At 42.2% G+C, this 24,498-nt stretch overlaps 1 protein-coding gene across 5 annotated transcripts in view; it reads right to left on the minus strand.

Moving 5' to 3' along the window:
• Positions 1-24,498, minus strand: part of septin12 (septin 12) — a 225,460-nt gene that overhangs the window by 23,188 nt on the left and 177,774 nt on the right. For all 5 annotated transcript variants that reach the window (XM_067232401.1, XM_067232400.1, XM_067232403.1 and 2 more), the window contains one exon: positions 17,248-17,329. In XM_067232401.1, coding sequence (XP_067088502.1) covers positions 17,248-17,329 — 82 coding nt within the window. The remainder of the gene's footprint in view (positions 1-17,247; positions 17,330-24,498) is intronic.

Below are 24,498 nucleotides of genomic sequence, written 5' to 3' on the forward strand. Positions count from 1 at the left end.
TGAGGGACACGGTCGAACGCATTTTCCAAATCCACAAAACATGTGTATACTGGTTGGGCTAACTCCCATGTACCCTCCAGGACTCGAGGGTATAGAGCTGGTCCACTGTTCCACGGCCCGGACGAAAACCACATTGCACATTGAGTTATTTTTCCAAAACGGAAACTAGCTAGTTTTAGTTAGCTTCCGTTACCTAGCAACCTAGCATAATACTCGTAGCAATGCTACTACCTGCTAGTGTTACTTCTTAGCCTCCTAATTGTAAATTTTGAAGCCATACTATAGCGTTTTTCATATAGTTTTTGTCTATCGGAAAATAGTCGGTTGGAATGTTCAGAATCACACGTGTGACGGTACTCTGTGGGGCCCGCTTTCGAACGATCACATATGTGTGACGTTACTCCTTAACGGGTTAAAGAGGGGAACCACCACCCCGGTCTGCCAGTCCAGAGGCACTGTCCCCGATGTCCATGCGATGTTGCAGAGTCGTGTCAACCAAGACAGCTCTACAACATCCAGAGCCTTAAGGAACTCCGGGCGGACCTCATCCACCCCAGGGGCCCTGCCACCACGGAGATTTTCAACCACCTCGGCGACCTCAGCCCCAGAGATAGAAGGGCCCCCCCGATGTCCCAAGACTCTGCCTCCACGTCGGAAAGCGTGTTGGTGGAATTAAGGAGGTCTTCGAAGTATTCCTTATCATAGTACACATTTAAAATTAGAAATGCTGTTTTTTTTACAAAGAAGTTCAATTAATAAAAGTAATATTTACTGGCAAAGAACAGCTTGTAATGTAATATTCTGGGGTCAGGTGGCTGAGCGGTTAGGGAATTGGGCTAGTAATCAGAAGGTTGCCGGTTCGATTCCCCGGCTGTGAAAACGACGTTGGGCAAGGCACTTCACCCTACTTGCGGGGGAATGTCCCTGTACTTACTGTAAGTCGCTCTGGATAAGAGCGTCTGCTAAATGACTAAACGTAAATGTAAATATTACAGATATATCTTGTAAATTTGGTACAGGAAAATTACAATTATTTTACGGTTAATTCATGTTAATGTATATATATATTTTTTTACTGTAATTTAATGGGTTTAATCTGGCGTCCCAGCTGCCAGATTGTTCCTGTTTTTTTAATAGTTTTTTTTTTTACAGTGCATAGACACGTTCGGCACGTTCAGACATCAAAATGGTAATTGTATAACAATTTTGGATACATTTAGACACGTTTTTAATACATTTCGGATGAAATTGAAGGTTATTTTCATGATGAACACAATATACTCACATTGTGAATGTTGCTAACCTACATTTGTTAAAAGCTTTGAGGTACGGTCATGTTTTAATGCAAATAAGCTGTTGCAGCTAGCTGTTGTAATAAGCATGTTGTAAAGCAAAGGAGCATAGTCTAGTTTTATGTCAATCATTGATGACAATGGATGCCTCCGAAAGGGCAATAAATCAGTGCTTGTCCAGCAGCTCGGAATTCCAGTTTGCAATCCCCAGCCACCAGATGTTGTCATTGTGGATGCATCTCAGCTCATTTATCACGTGGTTGGCCATCGTCTGGGATAGTGGCAGATCTTGCAGCCAGCATGGGACATCGGCTTAGTTGTTACAACACCCAAACATTTGTCATCTTTGACAAATATTTGCAGGTGTCTGCCAAGGACCATGAGAGACAAAGAAGAGCAGGGGAGAGCTCCACAGAGTACAAGCTCTCATTGACTACACCTCTACCTAGTCGAGACAAAGTTTTGAAAAACAAGGACAACAAGCAAAGGCTGAGCGAACTTCTGTGTACTTTCAATGTAGGAAGTAAGATCGTGATGGTCAGTAAAGCTGACAGCATTGACACTCATGATTAGGCTGATATCAGTTATATCTTACATGTTAGATGCTGTCAGACATGAGCTTCAACTGTTCGCATTCTTAGTGATGACACAGATGTCTTTGTGCTTATGGTTTATTGGTGTTGGAAGGTTGGTATCACAACTATCCTACAGATGAAAAAATGGAATGGCACTGTTCTCAGCATAAATGCAACTGCAAAGAACTTGGGTGACCATCGTTGTTCCATTTTGGCCATGCATGCTCTTTCAGGATGTGATACCACCTCATATCCTGTTGGGAAGGTATCTGCACTCAATGCCATGAGAGTTGTACCTGGCAAGCTTCTCCACTGTATTGGAGAGACAGAAGCCACAGATTTACAGATCACCAAAGCAACAAGGACTTTATTTCTGGTTCTGTACAATCAGAGGAACTCTGTGACCTTGGATGCAGCTCGGTATGACATTTACCGAAAGCGCAAAAGGCCCCCAGCACTGAAAACACTACCCCTACAGAGCGTAATATGCACCTTCATGGAAGACGTGCCCACCTACAGGTGCTCTTATGGAAAGCAGCAGACCAGGCTGATCCACCGGCTGTGGATATAACTTTGTTTGAATGGGACAAGAAGATGGGCCTAAAGGAAGGAGGAGGAACTGATTATGCCCACCCAGGATTCAAGTCCAGTTGCTCCTCCGGCTTTGTTAGATGTTGTCAGCTGTGGTTGCAAAGCCGGGTTGAAACCTTGCGCATCAGCAAAGTGTAGCTGTGCAGCTGCAGGTCTGGCCTGTTCAAGTTATTGTTCCTGCAAAGGCAATGATGTGATATGCTGCAACATACTCACTCAACAGCAAGAACACAAAGAGAGTGATGAAGGATCTGGAGAAAAATGATGACAGAACAGACGAGGATAGTGAAGATGAGGAGGCTGCCTTTTGTTGATTAATTGTGAGGCATAGCCGTTTGCCTGAAGGTGGTAGCCAGTGTGTGCTTTTTGTGGTGCAGAGGTGAGGCCCTCTTGGTTAGTCTTGCGTCTGGCGGGCTGACCCGGGTTGCCCAGACTCAGTTTAAACTTTTGCGTCTGGCGGTGTTTTAACTGGATCCTCGTTGGATCTTGCAACTTGCGGAACAACCTGGGCAGCCTTTCTGCCTTTAGGGCATGACCCTAGAGACTTGCGGGGCCTGTCTTGTATGGCATGTATGGCATGTATATTTGTACATAGTTCGTTGATCGCACATGGGGGACATACAACAGCGTTACGTTACATACCGGTTCGTCATGTGGTTGGTGGTTACGATGCCCAACAGCTTTTGAGGTAGTTTAACCGCGTTTAGTGGGTGTGCCAGAGGTGATACCCAATCACCATCAAAGTGTTTACATTGTGACTCTGGTGACATCTGTTCACCCTAGCCACCTCACAAGCAGACTGGCCTTCTCAGCTTCCGCTCACATGAGGCAACAGGGTGGCTGAGCGGTGAGGGAATCGGGCTAGTAATCCGAAGGTTGCCAGTTCGATTCCCGGTCATGCCAACTGACGTTGTGTCCTTGGGCAAGGCACTTCACCCTACTTGCCTCGGGGGAATGTCCCTGTACTTACTGTAAGTCGTTCTGGATAAGAGCATCTGCTAAATGACTAAATGTTTAACCCCAAGGAGTTTATTGGAATTGCAATGCTTTTTCCTCCAGAAATGCAAATTTGAATCAAGTATCAGGAGGGGATTCAGCTTCACTACACCCTGAAAAAAATGCTTTAACATTCACAAGAGCACTCATGATTCTGAAATGTAAGATTATTGTGTTTAGCATGAAAATAACCTTAGATTTTGTCCAACATTTATAACAAATGTGTCTAAATGTATCCAAATGTGTTATTCAATTACCATTTTAAAGTATGAAAGTGCCAGAATTGAATCAAGCATCCTCTAAAAAGACTCTAATATTGTAGGAATTGGCCATACATTGCAAAATATGTGGTCAAATTGAACGATTAAGCTAATAATGCTAATTGTGCTAATTGCTCAACATATGCAAATTAGCATTCAGCAGTTTCTGTATACTGGGGTATACAGAAACTTTGGTGTACTCAACATTTCTGGGTTCACCTAGTTGGCTACTAGACTATTATGGCTGATGTGTCTTGACTGTTGTATTCAGACTTAACTACCATATTTATAATACAGAAGTAAAACATATTCTAAACATTTTAAATGTGAGTGTTAGACCATATTTTAACATAACTGTCATAGAGTGTTTACATGCACACTAATACGCTGATCATAACCCGATAATGGCAATAATGCGATTATTAAACTGATCATGTAAACGCCTTTATCTGATTATCTGAAGTCGGGTTAAGGTCTTAATTGGCGTATTCATAACCCGATAAAAACACCTGGATTTTTGCCCAATCATTCGATTCTTTAGAAACTGTTTTTGAAAACTGCGCATGTCTGCCACTTGTTTTGAAGTCACAGCGCGTATGATTTAATTTAATTTTGCCTATCTAAATAAACAACAACCGTCTCGTGCAACAAAGGGTACTTGCCGCCGAGTGAGACCCTGGCTTTGTTTACATAATTAGGGCCATTGTAGAATTTGGTTAAATCAGCCCTGACTTCTGTAATCAGATTCAGAGCTAATAGTGTCTTACTGAGTGTACTTCGTGACTGCCATCTGACTGTAAGTAACCAGAGTTTGTTTCATTCATTTGTGTTTTGCTAATTATTTGCCACTTTGACAGAGGGTAAGGGTATAGCAGCTAAATTGGTCAATAGGTAGCTAGCTAGAGATCGAGTTTCAGGGTACTTGCCGCCGAGTGAGACCCTGGCTTTGTTTACATAATTAGGGCCATTGTCAGCTGCGCCTTTAGCATATTTAGGCGAGTAGCACTGCAGAGGCAGCCTCGTCTGGCAGCCTCGGTGCACGAAGACTCGGTCGAACAAAGACAGGGAGTCTACCTGCGGGAGTCGTCCGAGGATGGCCGACGTGGTGGATCACCTCTTCTGATAAGCATCACCCTATTTGTATTCTAATCCACCTACAACATATTTATAGCTAGCATGTGTTTCTTCAGCATTCCCGTTCATTACACTACCCGTAGACGTAGATATATCACAAAGTATATACGGTCAACTTCTAACATTTGCTACCTATCCAGATCTTCTCCACCTGCCCTCTCTCTTTCTATAGGGCTCTGGAACTGCCAGTCCGCTGTGAACAAGGCAGACTTCATCCCAGCGTTTGCATCTCATGCTTCTCTTCATGCCCTTGCGCTGACAGAGACATGGATCCGCCCTGAGAACACTGCAACTCCAGCTGCTCTCTCCGTCAACCACTCCTTCACTCACTCACCCCGCTCAACCGGGCGGGGTGGTGGGACAGGGTTGCTTCTTTCCCCACATATTAAATACACATCCACACCACTCCCTGTTACTGCCAAATCATTTGAACACCATTATGCGATGCTAACTGATCCTATCAAAGCATTCTTAATTGTTCTTTATCGCCCACCAGGCCCGCTAGCCGACTTTGTGGAGGATGCTCCTCAGCGTCCTCCCGGATGATGGAACCCCCCTGATAGTCCTTGGGGACTTCAACATCCACCTCCAAGGAACTCAGGCCGTCGACTTCTTGTCTCTCCTGACCTCCTTCGACCTGATGCTGCTGAGCACACCGGCGACCCACAAGGCAGGCAAACAGCTAGACCTCATCCTGACACGTAACTGTATCACTGACTTAACCTCTGTAACCCCACTGCATATTTCTGATCACTACTTTATCCAATTCTCTATCTCTCTCCCTCCAACTCCTTCTACCTCCCCTCCCCTTGTAACTTTCCGGCGCAACCTCCGCTCCCTATCCCCCTCCCATTTCTCCTCTATTGTAACATCCTCCCTCCCCCCCATTGACGAGTTCTCGTCCCACCCCACTAACACTGCCACCGACACCTTGTTAACCACTTTAACTGCATCACTTGACTCTCTCTGTCCCCTGTCAACCAGGCCTGCACGATCTTCTCCCTCCTGCCCGTGGCTTACGGATGTTATTCGTGAAGAACGGTCCACCCTTCGGGCAGCCGAGAGGAGATGGCGCAAGTCCAAAGGCGGTCTGGACCTTGATAAGTATCACTCCCTCCTCAAATCCTTCTCTTCTCACATAACTGGTGCTAAAACCCTCTACTTTCTGAACAAAATTAACTCTGCTTCAAACCCCCACAAACTTTTCTCTACCTTCTCCACCCTTCTTAACCCACCTCCCCCACCCCCTCCCTCCACCCTGACAGCAGACGACTTCTCCTCCTTCTTTGAGAAAAAAGTCGCCGACATTAGCAGTCGGTTCCCTAAACCCACCTTTCCTACCCTCTCACCCTCCATGACTGACCCAACTAAATGTCTAAACTCTTTTTCTCCCCTGTCTGAGGCAGAGATCTCTGACCTCATTCTCTCTCATCGCCCCACCTCCTGTCCCCTTGATCCTATACCCTCCCCTCTCTTTCAAACCATCTCCCCCTCCATCATAACTTTTCTTCTCCATGTCCTAAACTCCTCTCTCACCTCTGGCACCTTCCCCTCTGCCTTCAAACAGGCTAGAGTTACCCCTCTACTCAAAAAACCCTCCCTTAACCCTGCCGTTCTCCAGAACTACAGACCGGTATCACTGTTACCCTTCCTTTCAAAAACAATTGAACGTGCTGTATCTAACCAACTGTCTAACTTTCTCTCTCAGAACAACCTGCTTGACCCCAACCAATCGGGCTTCAAGACTGGCCACTCCACAGAGACTGCCCTCCTTTCAGTCACCACTGCCCTCCAGTCTGCCAGAGCGGCTTCCAGGTCATCCGTTATCATTCTGCTGGACCTTTCTGCAGCGTTTGATACGGTTAACCACCAGATCCTGCTCGCCAGACTTTCTGAGATGGGCATCACTGGCACTGCACTCCAGTGGATCTCATCCTACCTGTCGGGAAGATCCTACCAGGTTTCCTGGGGAGGCAAACTGTCGGGCCCTCGCCAGCTCTCCACTGGTGTCCCACAGGGCTCCGTCCTTGGACCCCTCCTCTTCTCTCTGTACACCACCTCACTTGGACCAATCATCACCTCCCATGGCTTCTCCTACCACTGCTACGCTGACGACACGCAGCTGTACCTGTCGTTCCCCCCGACCGATCCGGGGATCTCAGCTAGGATTGAGGCCTGCCTCACAGACATCTCCGCCTGGATGACCGAGCACCACCTCCAGCTGAACCTCGCCAAAACAGAACTTCTCATCATCCCGGCTAAACCCTCCATCTCCCACGATCTCTCAATCACCCTGGGATCTGCGACGGTGACCCCTTCATCCTCTGCCAGGAACCTTGGGGTTACCATGGACGACGAGCTCTCCCTCACGGCCCACATTGCTGCGGTCTCCCGGTCGTGTAGATTCACCCTCTACAACATCCGGAAGATCAGGAGATACCTGTCTGAGCACTCCACCCAGCTGCTAGTCCAAGCACTCGTCCTCTCCAAGTTGGACTATTGCAACTCTCTGCTCGCTGGTCTCCCAGCATGTGCAACCCGCCCTCTTCAGAGGATTCAGAACGCGGCGGCCCGCCTGGTCTACAATCTACCCAGACGCTCCCATGTTACCCCGCTCCTCATCTCTCTCCACTGGCTACCTATCATGGCCCGTATCAGATTCAAGACCCTGGTATTGACCTTCCGAGCAGTGAACGGGACTGCACCCGTCTACATCAAGTCTCTCCTGCAGCCTTACACCCCCACCCGCCACCTACGGTCTTCTTCAGACAACCGCCTGGTGGTCCCACCGCTCAAGACCGCCCGGTCCCAACACAAGCTCTTCTCCTGTCTGGCCCCCCAGTGGTGGAATCAACTCCCCACCTCCATCAGAGACACTGACTGTCTCTCCACCTTCAAGAAAAGGCTCAAGACGCACTTGTTCCGGGAGTACAACGGTACTTAGGAACGGTTCGCTTGACCCGATGTTAGTTTCCTCAAGGATCACAATGACTCTTGCTTAGAGACTTGTTGCTCTTGTGGTTAGTGGTAACTGATTAAAATGTTTGGTTCTCGCTGTGATATATTGTTTTATTACTGTTGCTTGCTTTTTCCCACAGGTACACTTGCACTTATAGCTGTTCATGTTGTTTGGTTGTGACTTGTTTAACTACATGCTCTTATGGTTCTTCCCTTTGGCACTTACTTTGGTTGTTCACAATGTGTGCTTCATGTTTTGGCTACTCGCGATGTTTTTTGGCTATCTTGTTGTTATGATCAGTGACCTATGCACTTTGTAAAGCTCTCTCTTGGAAGTCGCTTTGGATAAAAGCGTCTGCTAAATGAATAAATGTAAATGTAAATGTAAAAGTTGATATAATGTTTCAACGGTTATTTTGTAACGGTGAGCATCAACAGTTTAGTTCAACCATGGCTGTTAGAGTTAAGTCATAGCACTTTTGGTCTGAAGAGGAGACTAAATATATGCTAGTTCAGTTAAAATAGTTAAATATATTCAAATTCATAGACGGACGGAAACATCGTAATGCGGAATTGTACAAACTGGTGGGACAAAAAATGAAGGATGCAGGCTTTATTCGCTCGATTGAGCAAATTCGATGCTGGTGGAAGAGTTTAAAGCAGGCATACTTCAAAACAAAGAGCCACAATAACACTAGTGGAAGTGATCATGAGACTTGTTGTTTTTATGACGAGTTGAGCGATTTGTTGTGGCGGACGAGCAGGTGACAGTTACAACGCCCCCCCCCCCCTCCCCCACTCAGGTGAGTTGTAGGCTAGCCTACTGTTTCTGTTTGGTATAAGTCAAGCACTCAACTCGCTTTGTATTTTCACTTAACCAATAGGCCTATACAGTTAGGTCCATAAGTATTTGGACATTGACACAATTTTCATCATTTTGGCTCTGTATACCACCACAATGGATATGAAATGAAACAATCAAGATGTGCTTTAAGTGCAGACTTTCAGCTTTAATTTCAGGGTATTTACATCCAAATCAGGTGAACGGTGTAGGAATTACAACACATTTTATATGTGGCCCCCCCTTTTTTAAGGGACCAAAAATAATTGGACAAACTAACATAATCATAAATCTAATTGTCACTTTTAATATTTGGTTGCAAATCCTTTGCAGTCAATGACAGCCTGAAGTCTGGAACCCATAGACATCACCAGACGCTGGGTTTCGTCCCTGGTGATGCTCTGCCAGGCCTCTACTGCAACTGTCTTCAGTTCCTGCTTGTTCTTGGGGCATTTCCCTTCAGTTTTGTCTTTAGCAAGTGAAATGCATGCTCAATTGGATTTAGGTCAGGTGATTGACTTGGCCATTGCAGAACATTCCACTTCTTTTACTTAAAAAACTCTTTGGTTGCTTTCGCAGTATGCTTCGGGTCATTGTCCATCTGCACTGTGAAGCGCCGTCCTATGAGTTCTGAAGCATTTGGCTGAATCTGAGCAGATAATATTGCCCGAAACACTTCAGAATTCATCCTACTGCTTTTGTCAGCAGTCACATCATCGATAAATACAAGGGAACCAGTTCCATTGGCAGCCATACATGCCCACGCCATAACACTACCTCCACCATGCTTCACTGATGAGGTGGTATGCTTTGGATCATGAGCAGTTCCTTCCCTTCTCCATACTCTTCTCTTCCCATCATTCTGGTACAAGTTGATCTTGGTCTCATCTGTCCATAGGATGTTGTTCCAGAACTGTACAGGCTCTTTTAGATGTTTTTTGGCAAACTCTAATCTGGTCTTCCTGTTTTTGAGACTCACCAATGGTTTACATCTTGTGGTGAACCCTCTGTATTTACTCTGGTGAAGTCTTCTCTTAATTGTTGACTTTGACACAGATACGCCTACCTCCTGGAGAGTGTTCTTGATCTGGCCAACTGTTGTGAAGGGGTTTTTCTTCACCAGGGAAAGAATTCTTCTGTCATCCACCACAGTTGTTTTCCGTGGTCTTCCGGGTCTTTTGGTGTTGCTGAGCTCACCAGTGCGTTCTTTCTTTTTAAGAATGTACCAAACAGTTTATTTGGCCACACCTAATGTTTTTGCTATCTCTCTGATAGGTTTGTTTTGATTTTTCAGCCTAACGATGGCTTGCTTCACTGATGGTGACAGCTCTTTGGACTTCATATTGAGAGTTGACAGCAACAGATTCCAAACACAAATAGGCGAGGCACTTGAATGGGAAAATGTGTAAATAAAAATGTTTACGTTTGAATTTTGGCAGGGTAGGCAGTGCCTAGCTTGCCTACCCAGACTGCACGTCACTGCCCACAACTGCTGAACAACGCCGACACACAGTGCTTGTCTTATCCACCACTCTCTCGCCTGTACTACTGTAACTGAATGGGAAACCGAAGTTTTCACAAACTTGCAATCTTAAAAAGGCCGGCGGATCCTCTATCTCTCGTGGGTCGCCACCACTCGCCATACTCGTCTTAGTGCTGCTAGCTAGCTCTGACTCACGGCAGCGCCAATCAGAGCTTCAGATTAGATGTCCCTAAAGAACACGACTATCTAACAGTAGTTCCGGATTAAATGAATTAATTTGCACACGAGTTTCATTTATTTTTATAGCGTGTATTCTCCGTGTTATTTCATGCACCGAACCATGACGCCCGTACCGTACAGTTTGGTACGAATACATGTACCGTTCCACCCCTACTGGCAACACAACTGGCTGAGAGCCATAACAGAGAAGAAAGAATGATTTTGGCAGTTGTGGAGGCAAGTTCTCAGTCCACAGAGTGGATTGTCAGCCTTCTACTAGACGGCCTGCGAAACACCATGCCCCAACCCATGTTTCCTCCCTACCTATTTCAAGGATTTCATCAATCATATCCCCCTACAAAACAAGTCTTTTCCGATTATGATTTAGAGCAATCAACCACTGAAAATAAGGGCAGAGAATACAAAAACTTGTAAATGTAATTGTTTTATTGTTATCAATAATAATTTAAACATATTTTGATTGAGTTATGAGTTATAATTGGGTGTGCTTTGCCTTCGGCAAGGGCACAACCTTTGTTCTCTCACATATATATTATTATTTTTCTTCTTTTTTTTTTTGCCCCCCTAAAACTCAGTCAATATTTGGCCTACATAGACAACGTAGGTGTCAAAAGTTTCGTCTTGGTAGCGATTGAGTTGCTTCTATTGGAATTTACGTTCCGTTGCATGGTTTAGGCTTAAGTTAAGTTTTTGTGGCGAAAAGTGAAGCTAACGGTGGCTAATTTGCTAGCCACAGTCACTGACGTTACTAACGTCACTGCGTCACTAACGTCACGAAAACACGCGTGACTACCTTTGGCAGAACATTCGTTTCGCATCTGTTAACTTGGGGGATAGCTAGGCTAACTATAGCTTTACTGCAAGGCAGCTGCAGAAACGCCACAAGAAAAGAGGCCAGGGTGATAACTATTTACTCATTTTACTTTGTGATATGACACACAATTGTGATGTGTAATGTACAATATAAGCTGATATTATTAAGGAAGTACATTTACTTTCGGAAACAGTAGTCTACTATTTCACTGAAGCATTAGCATCACGACATTAGCCTCTGTTGCCCGGGCAACACATACTACAGTGGTCTATGATGCATCTGTTTTCAATCGTTAAATTAAACATTCCTCACAAATACATTTTTGTTGTAGGATTTATTATGACATTAGATTACAAGTAAACGATTTGTGGGTGAAATTATCATTACCTGTGGTTTCAAACTAGTGTAGCTCACTGCAACGTTGTAGCCTACGCGAGACACTACAAAAACATATACACAGCTGTTTAGGAAGTCAAACGGCGACAGAACATGTTCGGCACTCCCCTTACTTAAATCAAAAGTCTAACTACTAACCTGAACTTCATTGCCACAGCCTAAACTTTGTCAATCTGTTCATGAAAATAATTAGTTTCAGCCTAAACCGTACAACGGAACGTTAATTCAAATTCAACCAACGCAATCGCTACCAAGACGAACACAGCAGTAGTCTAGTACTGTACCGTAGTAGTACAATTTACCGGGGCTTCTCCACACAGGGCTATATCGCATTTTGCGTTGTTACTGACAATGATCGCTACCAGTGAGCTTTTTATGAATGAGCGATTTTCCACTAAATAAATGTCAAGCTTATTTACGTTTTGGGGGCCATATTTTCAGTTAGCAGATGGTACTGTTTGAATCGCGATTCCATCTTCTACTGCTGGTAACGTCGTAGAATAATCTTCAAAGGGAGTTCTTTATTCATGAATGAATGCAATGAGTAGGCTAAATGCCTGAAAATATCACGAGAAAGGAAAAACATAAAAGGACGTTTAAGTCATAGAGATTAGGTCAATTTTTACACCGGTCTGCCAAATGTATTCGTTTTGATTCAACGATGAGGCTGCCTCTTGCAGGGGAAATGAGAAGACATCATATTTCATTCTACACTTCACTCGTATTTTGAGTTGTAAATGAGCAGCAAAAAAAAGATGCTTTTAAATCTATGTGATCTTTATAAATAATAAGTAGGCCCTATGCATTTTTATATAAAATATACAGACCCCTGTGCAACCGACGCAAGCAAGCACACCCTACAATTTCCCCAGAAATTGTACCCTCTCTAGTTATTGTTTATTTTTGCCCCCCTAAGCCTCAGTCAATATTTGGACTACATAGACAACCTAGGTGTCAAAAGTTTCGTCTTGGTAGCGATTGAGTTGCTTGTTTTTTTATTTACGTTCCGTTGCATGGTTTAAGTAGAAATGGTTTTTGTGGCGAAAAAGTGAAGCTAACGGTGGCTAACTTGCTAGCCACAGTCACTGACGCTACTAACGTCACGAAAACTCGCGTGACTATCTGTAGCAGAACTTTAGTTTAGCAGCTCGTTAACTTCTGGCAGCTGCCTTGCTTTACTGCAAGGCAGCTGCAGAAACGCCACAAGCAAAGAGGCCTGGGTGATAACTATTTGCTCATTTTACTTAGTGATATGACACACAATTGTGATGTGTAATGAACAATATAAGCTGATATTATTAAGTAACTACATCTACTTTCGGAAACAATAGTCTACTATTTCACTGAAGCATTAGCATCATGACATTAGCCTCTGTTGCCCGGGCAACACATACTACAGCGGTCTATGATGCATCTGTTTTCAATCCTTAAAATAAACATTCCTCACAAATACATTTTCGTTGTAGGATTTATTATGAAATTAGAGTACAATTAACGATTTGTGGGTGAAATTATCATTACCTGTGGTTTCAAACCAGTGTAGCTCACTGCAACGCTGTAGGCTACAGCCTGTAGCCTATGCGAGACACTAGTAGCTAGTTAACAAAAACATCTCCACAGCTGTTTACAGTAGGAAGTCAAACAGCGACAGAACATGTTCGGCACTACCCTTACTTAAATCAAAAGTCTTTCAATAGGTGAAACTATCTGACTAGTGACTACTAACCTGAACTCCATTGCCACAGCCTAAACTTTGTCCATCTGTCCATTTGTTATCTGTCCATAATTAATTTCTGCCTAAACCGTACAACGGAACGTTAAATCGAATTCAACCAACGCAATCGCTTCCAAGATGAACACAGTCTAGTACTGTAGTAGTACAATTTACCGGGGCAGCTTCTCCACACAGGGCTATATCGCATTTTGCGTTGTTACTGACAATGATTGCTACCAGTGAGCTTTTTATGAATGAGGGATTTTCCCCTTAATAAATGTCAAGCTTATTTAAGTTTTTGGGGGCATATTTTCAGTTAGCAGATGGTACTATTTGAAACACGATTCCATCTGAGATAGCTACTGCCGGTAACGTTGTTGATAGAATAAGCTTCAAAGGGGGTTCTTTATTAATGAATGAATGCTTTCTATAGGCTAAATGCCTGAAAATATCACGAGAAGGGAAAAACTTAAAATGACGTTTAAGTCATAGAGATTAGGTCAATTTTTACACCGGTCTGCCAAATGTATTCATTTTTATTCAACTATCACTGGCTGCTGATCACCATTCCCTCTTGCTGGGGAAATGAGAAGACAACTATGTCATTCTACTCTTCACTCTTAGTATTTTTTGTTGTGAATGAGCAGAAAAAAATTATGCTTTTAAATCTATGTAATCTTTATAAATAATAAGTAGGCTATGCATTTTTTATATAAAATATACAGAAATATCAGTTGTAAAAATGTCATTAAAAAACGGACCCCTCTGCAACCGACGCAAGCAAGCACACCCTACATTTTCCCCAGAAATTGTACCCTCTCTAGTTAGTTTTTTTTAAACCTCTTTTTACTGAGAAATATAGGCTAGATTATAAACAGAGACACATCAGTACATGTACATGAATTTTCCTTTTTCTTACACACAAAACACCCCCTTCCAGGCCCACCCCATCCTACCCCCGATTGGACCAAATAAAAGAAAGTATTACCAATACAGACAGTTGCACTGTTGCTAAATTCTACGGTTATGATGTATATTTGTTAATGTTTTGTTAAGATGTGTATATATCATATTCATTGTTTACAATACACCTAAAAATGGGTCTATACAGAAAATCTCTTAAAATACTTTATGGCTCTAGCGCATGTGCCGTCTCCGTAGTCGAAAGTTTGCTGCCATGTAAGTAGTCAGGGCTCGTCGAACAGCCTGACCTCCTGGGTCTGGAGTTGTGTTTGCTCTCAAACCTGGTTGGGGTATTGTCCTTTCCAAACTTGCTGCTTCCTCCATCCAAGTATGGCTGATGCCATCTTTTTCACTCTCACAAAAGTTGAACGTGAAATGAAAGTCGCTTCGTTTCAGAAGAACCCTCCATCTTGACTTGAGCCTTCCAAAGGCGATTTCGACCCCAGTTCTGGCAGAACTCAGGTATGCATTAAAGGACTGCTGTGGTGTTAGGGCCTGAGAGTGGATATAACCCTTCATCAGCCAGTCCAGAAAGGGATAAGCTGGGTCGCCAAGGATAAAGAAATCTATGGCCTTACCCTCAATTTCTCTTGGTGTCTTTGGAAGTTGATGTGCGTTCTTAAACAACATTGGGCCTCATTCTCAAACATTTTCTGAAGTTTCTTCTGAAATGTTTCTTACGGGCTTCGGAAAAACAACGTAAGAAAAAGACATCCGCCAAATTCATGAACGCTTGAAAATGTGTTCCTACGCAGCAGACGTTTTCTGAGCTGTGCTCTCCCGGAAGAGTTTTCTTAAGTTGAAAGCCCTGTGTGCAAGTTGTGCTCCTGAATTTGCATACATACACGCCCCGACAGCTCCTTATAAGGGCACGCAACAGCAGTGACGTGTGCAGTCAGAATCAACAAAATTAGGAAAGCAGGAACGCACGTTATGTCCAAGCGAAAAGCAGTTGTGCCATATTGTATGCCTAGGGTGCACACTCGTCCCTTTAAATAGGTCGAGTGATCAGTGATAATTGGATGGCCTGGTTGAATTTATATGATGTTCAAGTCCAAGTGCAAGTTAAAGGTTTTATTTGTCACATACAACATCATACCAGTAAGATGGGCAGTGGAATTGTTCTCCACTGGATCTAACAGTGTGCACACTAAGCAAGGTAAATTATTACAATTATATTATAATGCTAATAATCCGAGGATGTCTGTAGAGTTGATGTGAATGCAATCACCAACGATTTCACAAATTCAGTAACACTTCTAACACAGAGAGTTTTCTTAAATGCGATTCCCCTTGTGGTTTTTTAAGGAATCGCATTTGAGACAACTCTGGCTGATTTACGACTGCTATTTCGAGTTCGGAAAGTCTTCTGAAGTTCAGAACAAACCCCAGATGAGAAAACTTTCATGAATGCCAAATGTTTTCCTAAATCCAATTCAGAAGAAATTCCTTCTTAAATTCTTCTTAATTGCGTTCGAGAATGAGGCCCATTGATTGTCTTAGAACATTTGCATCATGTGCACTTCCTGGCACTTTGCAACTTATATTCCAAAAGCAGTAAGTGTCATCTACCACTCCCTGGAGAATGTACGAGGTCCAGCCCTTTCTGTTCTCAAAATCGGAGTATCCATCAGTCAAGGGCCAAAACAGGAATGGGTGTGCCATCAATGCATCCTACTATTTGAGGAATATAGAATGCTTCTTCAAATCTTTTTGCAGTTGCACAGGCCTCTTCCACTGAGTGGACTTTAATTAGTTGCCTGACGACTGACGACATCATACTCTTACAAAACATGTACATGCATTTCTGCACAGTGCATTTAGCGACCCCAAAGTGGTTGTCCACTAATCTGTATTCACAGCAGCTTCCCAGTTTATACAGACAAATTGCTACTCGCATCTGTAGGGGTAGGGGGCACGTACAGTCTCCTGTTGAGGGCTCATGACCTCTGTCATCAGTCCACATAGCCTCATGAATGAGCCACGGAAGTTCTCCTTCCATTCGGTATCGGTGAATTCATTTAGGACTATCTGCTCCCACCAGTCTTTACTTCTGACACGCATCCAGCATCCACGCCTTCTTGTCGGAAAGCAGGTTATCTGTCCATTTGTGATGGATAGAGTGTAGAGCGTAGATGCCTGAATCATAAGATTACGACGTTGTCTACTTTCCGTCACTATTAAAAGTAACATGTACGCTGTTGTCATTTGATTTTGCATCAGCAACAAAGTAACAACTGCGTAGCGAATACATTTTCTAAAATCCATGGTTGATTGAAATGATAAATAAATTGCTAACACGGAGAGGACAACTGTTTAACTTTTTTTTTTTGGGTGCTCGCACAACAAAGTTAACTTAGTTGTTACTTGTTGTTACTTAGTAACAACTATAGAAGCTACACGCCGAGCAGAAGTGTGTAATATGTAGCTAGCTAGTCTAGTAGGACTCAATGTGTTGACACAGGAAGACACTTTGTTGCAGAAGGATGATGGTGGTGCAAGTTTTGTCCGTGGAGCATACAACGATTAATAAAGAGAATCATGTAGACGCGTTTCTTGAGTAAACACATGTAAACGGAGTTATCGTATTTTTGGCATAAACCGACAATTACTAGTAATCGGGTTTCTCATGGTCATGTAAACACACTCATATTTAGAATCTATTATGGCTTAACACACTTCAAATGTGGTTGGATTTAGCTGTTTAAAATACATTGTGACATCACTATCACCTTTAGATTGCATTATGACCTATCACATTTACAATTCATAATAACTTATCAACTACATTTGTAACGTGTTGTGACATTCCTCCTTATTGTAGAACTATACTGTAAACTTACATCATAATACCTAGACAGGTGTACATTTTGAATGTATAATGCTTAATGAATTGTTCAAATTTCTTATTTTTATTAAAACATACTGACTTTACCCACACTCTTTATCCACACGTGCCTTTTGTCTGTCCCTCTCTTTTGCTCACTCACCAGTTCTCATTGTTTATCTGGTCTCCAAAGCCTGGGGTGTCAATCACCGTCAGCTTCATCTTGACTCCGTTTTCCTCGATCACTACACAAACACAGAGAAATACAGACAGCCAGACAGAGAAAGAAAGCGGATTTATTTTTAAAGATAGTTTTTTCTTCTAAAAGTCACCAGAGACTAAAGGTTGGTCAATACACATTTGTGGTAAACTCCCAAAGAGAACAAGAGTTTGGAAGGACAGAGATACAGGAGCACATAACAGCATTCACTTTTTATGAAGCAGTGAAGCATGTTTAACAGCAGATGCTTTCCAGCAAAACAACCATCACCTAGACACTTTATGGCAATATTTGTAATTGAGACAAAGAAAAAGAGTGTATGGGCAACAGAGAGTATGTGTATTTTGCAGCAGAAAAGTGGAGCAATACAAGAACGCAAAACACCTGAGAGATATACATTTAGCCTGAATGAATGGGTGTGCACAAGTGTGTGTTGTTTATGTAGACATGTGCATGTTCTGCATCCAAAACACTATAATTTGAGGATCTTCAGGTGTAGATACCAGGAATATTCTGAGAGCGGAAATGTGACAGCCAATGTAACCAGCAATAAAGTACAGAGGCACAGTGACTGGGAGAGCAGATTTGGAGAGTCTTTTTTTTACAGACTTTTAATAGTTTTTAACTACATTTTCAGTGCTTGACAGTAACTGACGGGGACAGGAGGTTGTGCAACCATCTCACTCTTCCGCTGAAGGCCTAAAGTTTGCAGGAAGAGGAATAAGAAAAAGCCCCATCCCCAACTTTTCCCATCTCAAATGCCAAAGTAGGTTAGACTTAATGGGGGGCAAAGGAGAAGGGGGTTGAGAGTTTCTATTCTATTTCTGTCAGCAGCAAAGTACATACCATAGAGGGTGGTCGTCAGCAAGGTCAGATGGGAATAGTGGGTCAGAAAATCGTATTAGTTGTCTATTGCTATATGTATAGCCCTCATATTAAGAAAGTGTTGAAGAAGTCACTCAATATAATAAAATTTTAGCATCACCAAATACTCATACTTTGTAAGCAAAGTCGGCATGTTTTGTAGAGTTTTGGCGGCGTGATTAGTATATTTCATAGTTTTGTTGGCTATTGTCACTTAGTTTCAGACAAGCCAAAGATCTGTGATTGTATGTATGTTTACTGTTACTAATCATTTACAACCATTGGTATTAACAAATACATCGCTGCTGGTGAAACAATCTACAGTTGAAATCTAATAGATTTGTTCATGTTGTATGTAACAGTAGGATGGCTGACTTTGCAGCAGTGAAAAAAAGGCTTGGAGGCAGTGTTTCAAAGATTTAGGACAAATACAAAAAGTTTTACTAGCCAGTGGCAGCAGGCACACATCCCAGTATGGAGAAAAACATTGAAAAGAAAAAAACTCCAAACAATAATTTACAATAACAAAATAACAAAGACACTTTCGATAATTAATTGAACTAACTCTGGCCATTTCACCATGTAAGTTTCGACTCAACTGTAAGAGGTGTTGTCTGTTGTTCACCTTAGACCCATATGCCCTCAACCTGCTCTGCTCTGGAATTTTATTTGCGCAGCCTAACCCATTATACCTATCCTAAATCAATTATCCTTACAATACTATCTATTCCGCCTAACTATCAATAAATACATTCACTATAATAATACAGATAGGTTAATACAAATACAATCATGTTATATAATTATTTAGCCCTCTAAATAGCTCCCCAGTGATCACATAATACAAACACCCCTATCATCCCACCAACAACGTCTTACGTTCCGTGTACCAACGTTCAAAAGACCCTCCCGACTTTACGTCGGGTCTTTCCTCTGTCCTGACGCAGGACGTCAAACGTGCCACCGCACGGTAAGAAGTTCGACACTGTTTAGCTCTGTACAATGTTCGTCATGCGATGTATGGATGGCTCTTCCGTGACGGTGTGGAAGAAATTGGGATTTCCTGTGTGCTTACATTAATCACTAATCAATAGAACTAGTCATTGGATACTAGTTAGTACGTTTATCATGTAAGCTTGCTATTAATAACAGTATATTGTGTCTATGTGTCAGGTTAATAGATGTTCGGGGTCAGGAGAAAGTACTGGCTAAACGGTCCTTGTCATGACTACAAGGAGAGCTCCAACTATGAACTCTCTAGTGTGAGAGTTGTCATGTGTTGGGAGCAGTGAATCTTTTTCTCTGAGACTGTTGTAACGTCATTCCTGCCTGACTGTCACAATCTATGTTTACATTCTTGTGCCCTATAAAAGATGGTCCTCCGGCTTTCGGAGCGGAGAGAGACCAGGGGGGTGTTCCATCAACGTCGCTAACGCAAGTCGCGCTAACACGAATAAGTCTCACTTGGGTAAACGTCAATTTAGACTTAAGCCTCAAGCCGTTCCACTAACGTCCCGTTCCACTAACAGGCAACGCTAATTCAAGCTAGACCTCAATAAGCTTAGACTGTGCAGCCCAGATCAGGCGATCGTCGAAAAGAGGAGTTATGTCGCAAAAAGTATAGCGTAAAGCAGCAGAGGTGTGTTGTTTCAGCAGCGTAAATTGATTTTTTGAGTTTTTTTGTTCCCTAAAAGGGCAATGTTGCCGCAATTAACATGGCAAGGGAGACCACTTGTCAAACCATTACGACCGTTAAAATGCGTAAATTGTAGACCTACCAAATCTACTTAACATATATATATATATGCATTTAGGCCTACTGATAATTAGCGTAATTTGATGAGCTGTCTGAAACCGTTCTGGCAGGCTAGCCTATGGTCGATATTCTCAACAGGAGATTGAGAATAATAGCCCAAAAAAGAACGTGGCAGCAATTGAAAATTGTAGGATACAATTCAAAACACTGAAGAAGGCCATGGTTAATTGCACTTGTTGTGGGTTAATGTTTTTGTCTTCACATCTTGAACAAAATCAAAAATTACTTCAAAATAACTTTGCCACACACATTTATTAACTGATAGGCTAAATGCTGAGTTTTAAGATAAAAGGGAAAGATAACCATGACTTAAATGGGGATTCACTGAAATGACTAGTATTGCACAGATCCAGCACTGACTTTTTAGATCAGAAGGTGACCCAAACTGCACACTTTGTTTGGCAGAACAGTCATTTAAAATTGCTCAGCATGACTATCATTATTATATTACGAGTATTTCCAATTAACATAGTCTGCCTCCACAGATCCAGAGGGGGCTTGGACAGTGACAGACTGTGGCTGTGCCAAGTGTTGTCACAGCCTCACTTTGGGAAAGCATGCCCTACTGGGAACATTAGGGGAGACTGTTGGGCACAGAATCTGTCTTCTTTGGAAAGGGCAACATTTGGGACACTGTCATGTAGGGGCAGCATAAAGGGCACTTCATAACAGCACCTTTTTCCATTGGAAGTAAGGGCATGGGAACAGTCCAATTTAGGCCATTGTAAGGGCACCTTATAGGGTACTGCATCACATTTTCTATACTATAAAGGAACTCTTGTTACATTTATAGAGGGCACACTGTCATTTATTGCATGGGGCATCCTGTGCACTCAAGCATATTTCACAATGTGAATGGCAGACAGTAGGGCACTTGGTCTAATTTTTGCCACTCTGGGCATTTTAGAAACACTTTCAACCATGGGGGCACCAGGCAGTCACCCCCTGAGTCTTCCAATGGGCCTGGATATACCCATGGGGACAGTATATTGCACCTATAATATTGGGGAAGCCAGAGGAGAGGTAATATACAGGCTTGTCAACATATAGGCTACTTTAAACAATGAAAATACTTTATACAATTGAATAAAAAGTCCTCCTTGATTCTTTGTGTTTCAAGATTACCTGGAAAACTGATGATAATATTCAGGTACTACTTTGAAGCAAGGTATACCCTTCATATTTCCTGGCATAGTTGCCCGTTCAAGAATGTCCCACATGCAAAGACATAGACAGATGCAGACAGACTGAACAGTGTCAAGGCTTGGCTACAGTGGGTTTGCTTCCTTGTGTGTGATTCCAGCAGACTACATAGTCTAGGCCTACCTACATAGACTGCAGTCTACTACCCTCCTTTCTACTATTATAGTCTACTCTCCTTTCTATTACTTTTTACAAAGGATGGTAGGCTGCTCTTATGTGTTCATTGCCATCCTTAAGAGTTGCTAAAGTGTTATTTCATATATATATATTTATGTTTTTTTTTTTTTTAAGAATGACAATTACATTTATCTAGATAAACTATGCTGGGCCTGCTGAACCTATACTTCTTCCACAGATACTGGTCAGGGTACCATTACTTCTGTCTCTGAAGACCCTTGGGGCTGGTGGGATAAACGCTCTTTGTATAATCTGAGCACCTTCATCCACCACAGGGTTGTCAAAGAACGGATACGCCATAATTGATTGTAACTTGTCTAGACGCTCTGCTTAGTTTCTAAGTCCTTATTTTATGTCAATTAACCAATGGCTTTTGAAAACAAAAGTGACATTATTTCTAAACTTGTTTATTTAAATTAATATATTTTTGGGAGATTAAGTAAACATGTAGCTAAATCATTAATGTCTGCCCTTCAAAAAGTCTGAATTTACGTTTCCGAACACGGACTAAAGTGGTTTGCGCGCAGGAATTTACTCGACGGAACTGTCTTTTGAGATTCTGTTTCCGCCTGTTTGAAATTATTTGCAACACATTTTAGTTTAGCTTGACTTTTAGCCTGACACGGATCAGGCTAGTTCCGAAGTATAAATTACCTTGGTTACGTAGCTAGAACTAAAATAAGCCACCTTAATGGAACGGAACTCTCGCTAAAGTAAGTGAGACTTGGCGAGATAAGTCTAGCTTTTCCTTAATCGACGTTGATCGAACACCCCCCAGGTTGAGACCTAAGCTTGGTGTTGTGTTATCATTTATGGTCAGAAGACTGGTTTTCTCTCCCAATCTGCAGATTGATAAATACGTATTAAAATCCAGAACTTAACTGAACTTAGTCACTCCGTTTATGAAGAGACGGACAAAACACTTTCTTCATCAACGGTATGTTGTATGTTTTTGTCTCACCGATGCAGTGATTGTGGTGGGATATAGTTGTTGTGTTTGTGCAAAATAAACATTGTTCTTGTATCTTGGTCTGGCTATTCCATTTGTCTTGTTCAGGTATAATGTTAGCGGTAACAGGCAGCTGCACCGTTACAGTAACCCTGTTAATATTTTGTATAGTTATAAATGAGATACGTGATAGTAATAAGTGAGTTTAAAATGTTATATTTTAAAGGGGTGATTGACTGGGTTTTTGGGGTATTTCACACTGTTCCTTAAGGTCTCAGAATAGGGTATGTAACATTGGTTGGGCTGAAAATGGCCCGGGTGCTGTTCTATGCCCCCTGATACATCCAGTGAAATTTTCTCCTTTTATTGTATGCTCATGAATATATAGATGAGCTGCGCACTGATTGGTTGGTTTACAATGAGTGAAGCTGCGGAGCAAAGACGCAACACGGCCAACAACACTCACTGAAACAAAGAAGGTGGAGACTTGAAATAAAAACGAACAAATAAATATAGTGTCTAAACAACACTGTTTTCCACTGTTGTCGAAGCAAACAGGATCGCCTTAGGTGGGTAACGTTAGCACTACAGCTTAGCAAACAAACTCAGTTAGCTCTAGCTATCTTGCTGAAAAATAGATCTGGACAAACATGCATCTTGAATTGTAGATTTACATGACAACGCAGGTTAATTATTTGAATGAAACACAGTCAGGAACATAAAATAACGTTAGCCCCATTGCCAATAAACTAGGCTAAATCATCACACATTCTACTTATGGTCTTGCGTTAGCAAGCTAAACTAGTTTAAATGCCTACAGTCTAGGTGTTTTCGCTATCTAGCTGTTCTTGCATTCCTTGCAAATTAGCGTTAATAAATACGGATATTCCCATAGATAAACATCAACCATGCCTGTATTGTTCTTTGGGAAGATGGTGAAAAGTGTCAGGATTCCCGGTACAGCCTGGAACACTGCATTTACGGCACTCCATTTTCCATATCTTGAAAACGTATTAACTTTCTTATTTGTAATTCCTGTGTAAGTACAGAGCAGCGCGCAGCTAACTAAAAAAAGTGTCGGAGATCATCCTCCGTTTATGTTCCTGGACCAGAAAACCAGATGGCCGGTAAATGTAAATTTTGGGGCGTGACAAAGTTGATGCTGCAACTTGTGACGTCACAAGTAAAGAATATATTGTGCTTATTAAAGTTATGCATTGTGCTTATTAAAGTTATGAACTTAGAAGTGTGCTCAGGCTTAAACATTGGGTCTCACACTGGGTGTGGGAAGCAGGCTGTTCTTTGTGTTGATTTCTAACTGCTGCATTAAAGCTGATGTTATCGGACCTCTGTGACTCCAGACCACTCTTTCTAGAACACAGACTTGTGTCATTGAATACCATCATTACATATTGGAATAGACACAAAGAATTTCAATCCTTCACAAGTTGCAGTTTCAAAATAGTATTGAGAAGTGAAATTTTGATACGAAAGAGGTTTCAGTGGACTTTGAGGTTCACTGTATGTCTATTTTACACACCAAACTGTCATTTTTCAACTATGACAAGGTAAAATCGGTTTTGCAATCAATCGCCCCTTTAAAGGATATGTTTAACAGTTAAAGTTATTGTGAAAGAAACAATGTTGTAGATTTAGACATTTAGAAAGGTACATGCTTTATTGTGAAGAGTTCATGGTAATGATGTGGTATCTGCTGTTTGTTGATTGGTGGAGAGGGAGTAGGAAAAAATAATGAAGGGATGCGAGAGGAAAGAATGGCGGAAAGTTTTTTGTAGTCCGCGTGTACGATAATAGAATTTGAGATTAAAGATCCTGTAAAGTGGAATTAAAAATGAGTTTTAAGTTCATCACACCACAGAAGAATGTGTTGTTAACTACCCATCCAAATTCGAATGAAAAAAAAGTATGTTAAATTAGGCTTTGAAATCGTGAGAAAATCAGCAGTCTTCTCTGCTTGAGACTGAGGGTGTGTGTCACCTGAAGGAGCTGAAGCTCCGCCCCCTCGAATTTATTGAATTTAGCAACAGAAGGAACACTAGCTAAATCAATTGCAGATATCAGAACAGACCTACCTGCAGTCTCTGAGTGTTTTATGTGTTAATTACTTTGTCTTTACATCCTACCAGCTGAGTAACAGAATGCAACCGTCTGTGATCTGACGTAG

This window comes from Osmerus mordax, chromosome 3 (genome assembly GCF_038355195.1).
Source record: "Osmerus mordax isolate fOsmMor3 chromosome 3, fOsmMor3.pri, whole genome shotgun sequence".
In the NCBI taxonomy this organism is placed as follows: Eukaryota; Metazoa; Chordata; class Actinopteri; order Osmeriformes; family Osmeridae; genus Osmerus; species Osmerus mordax.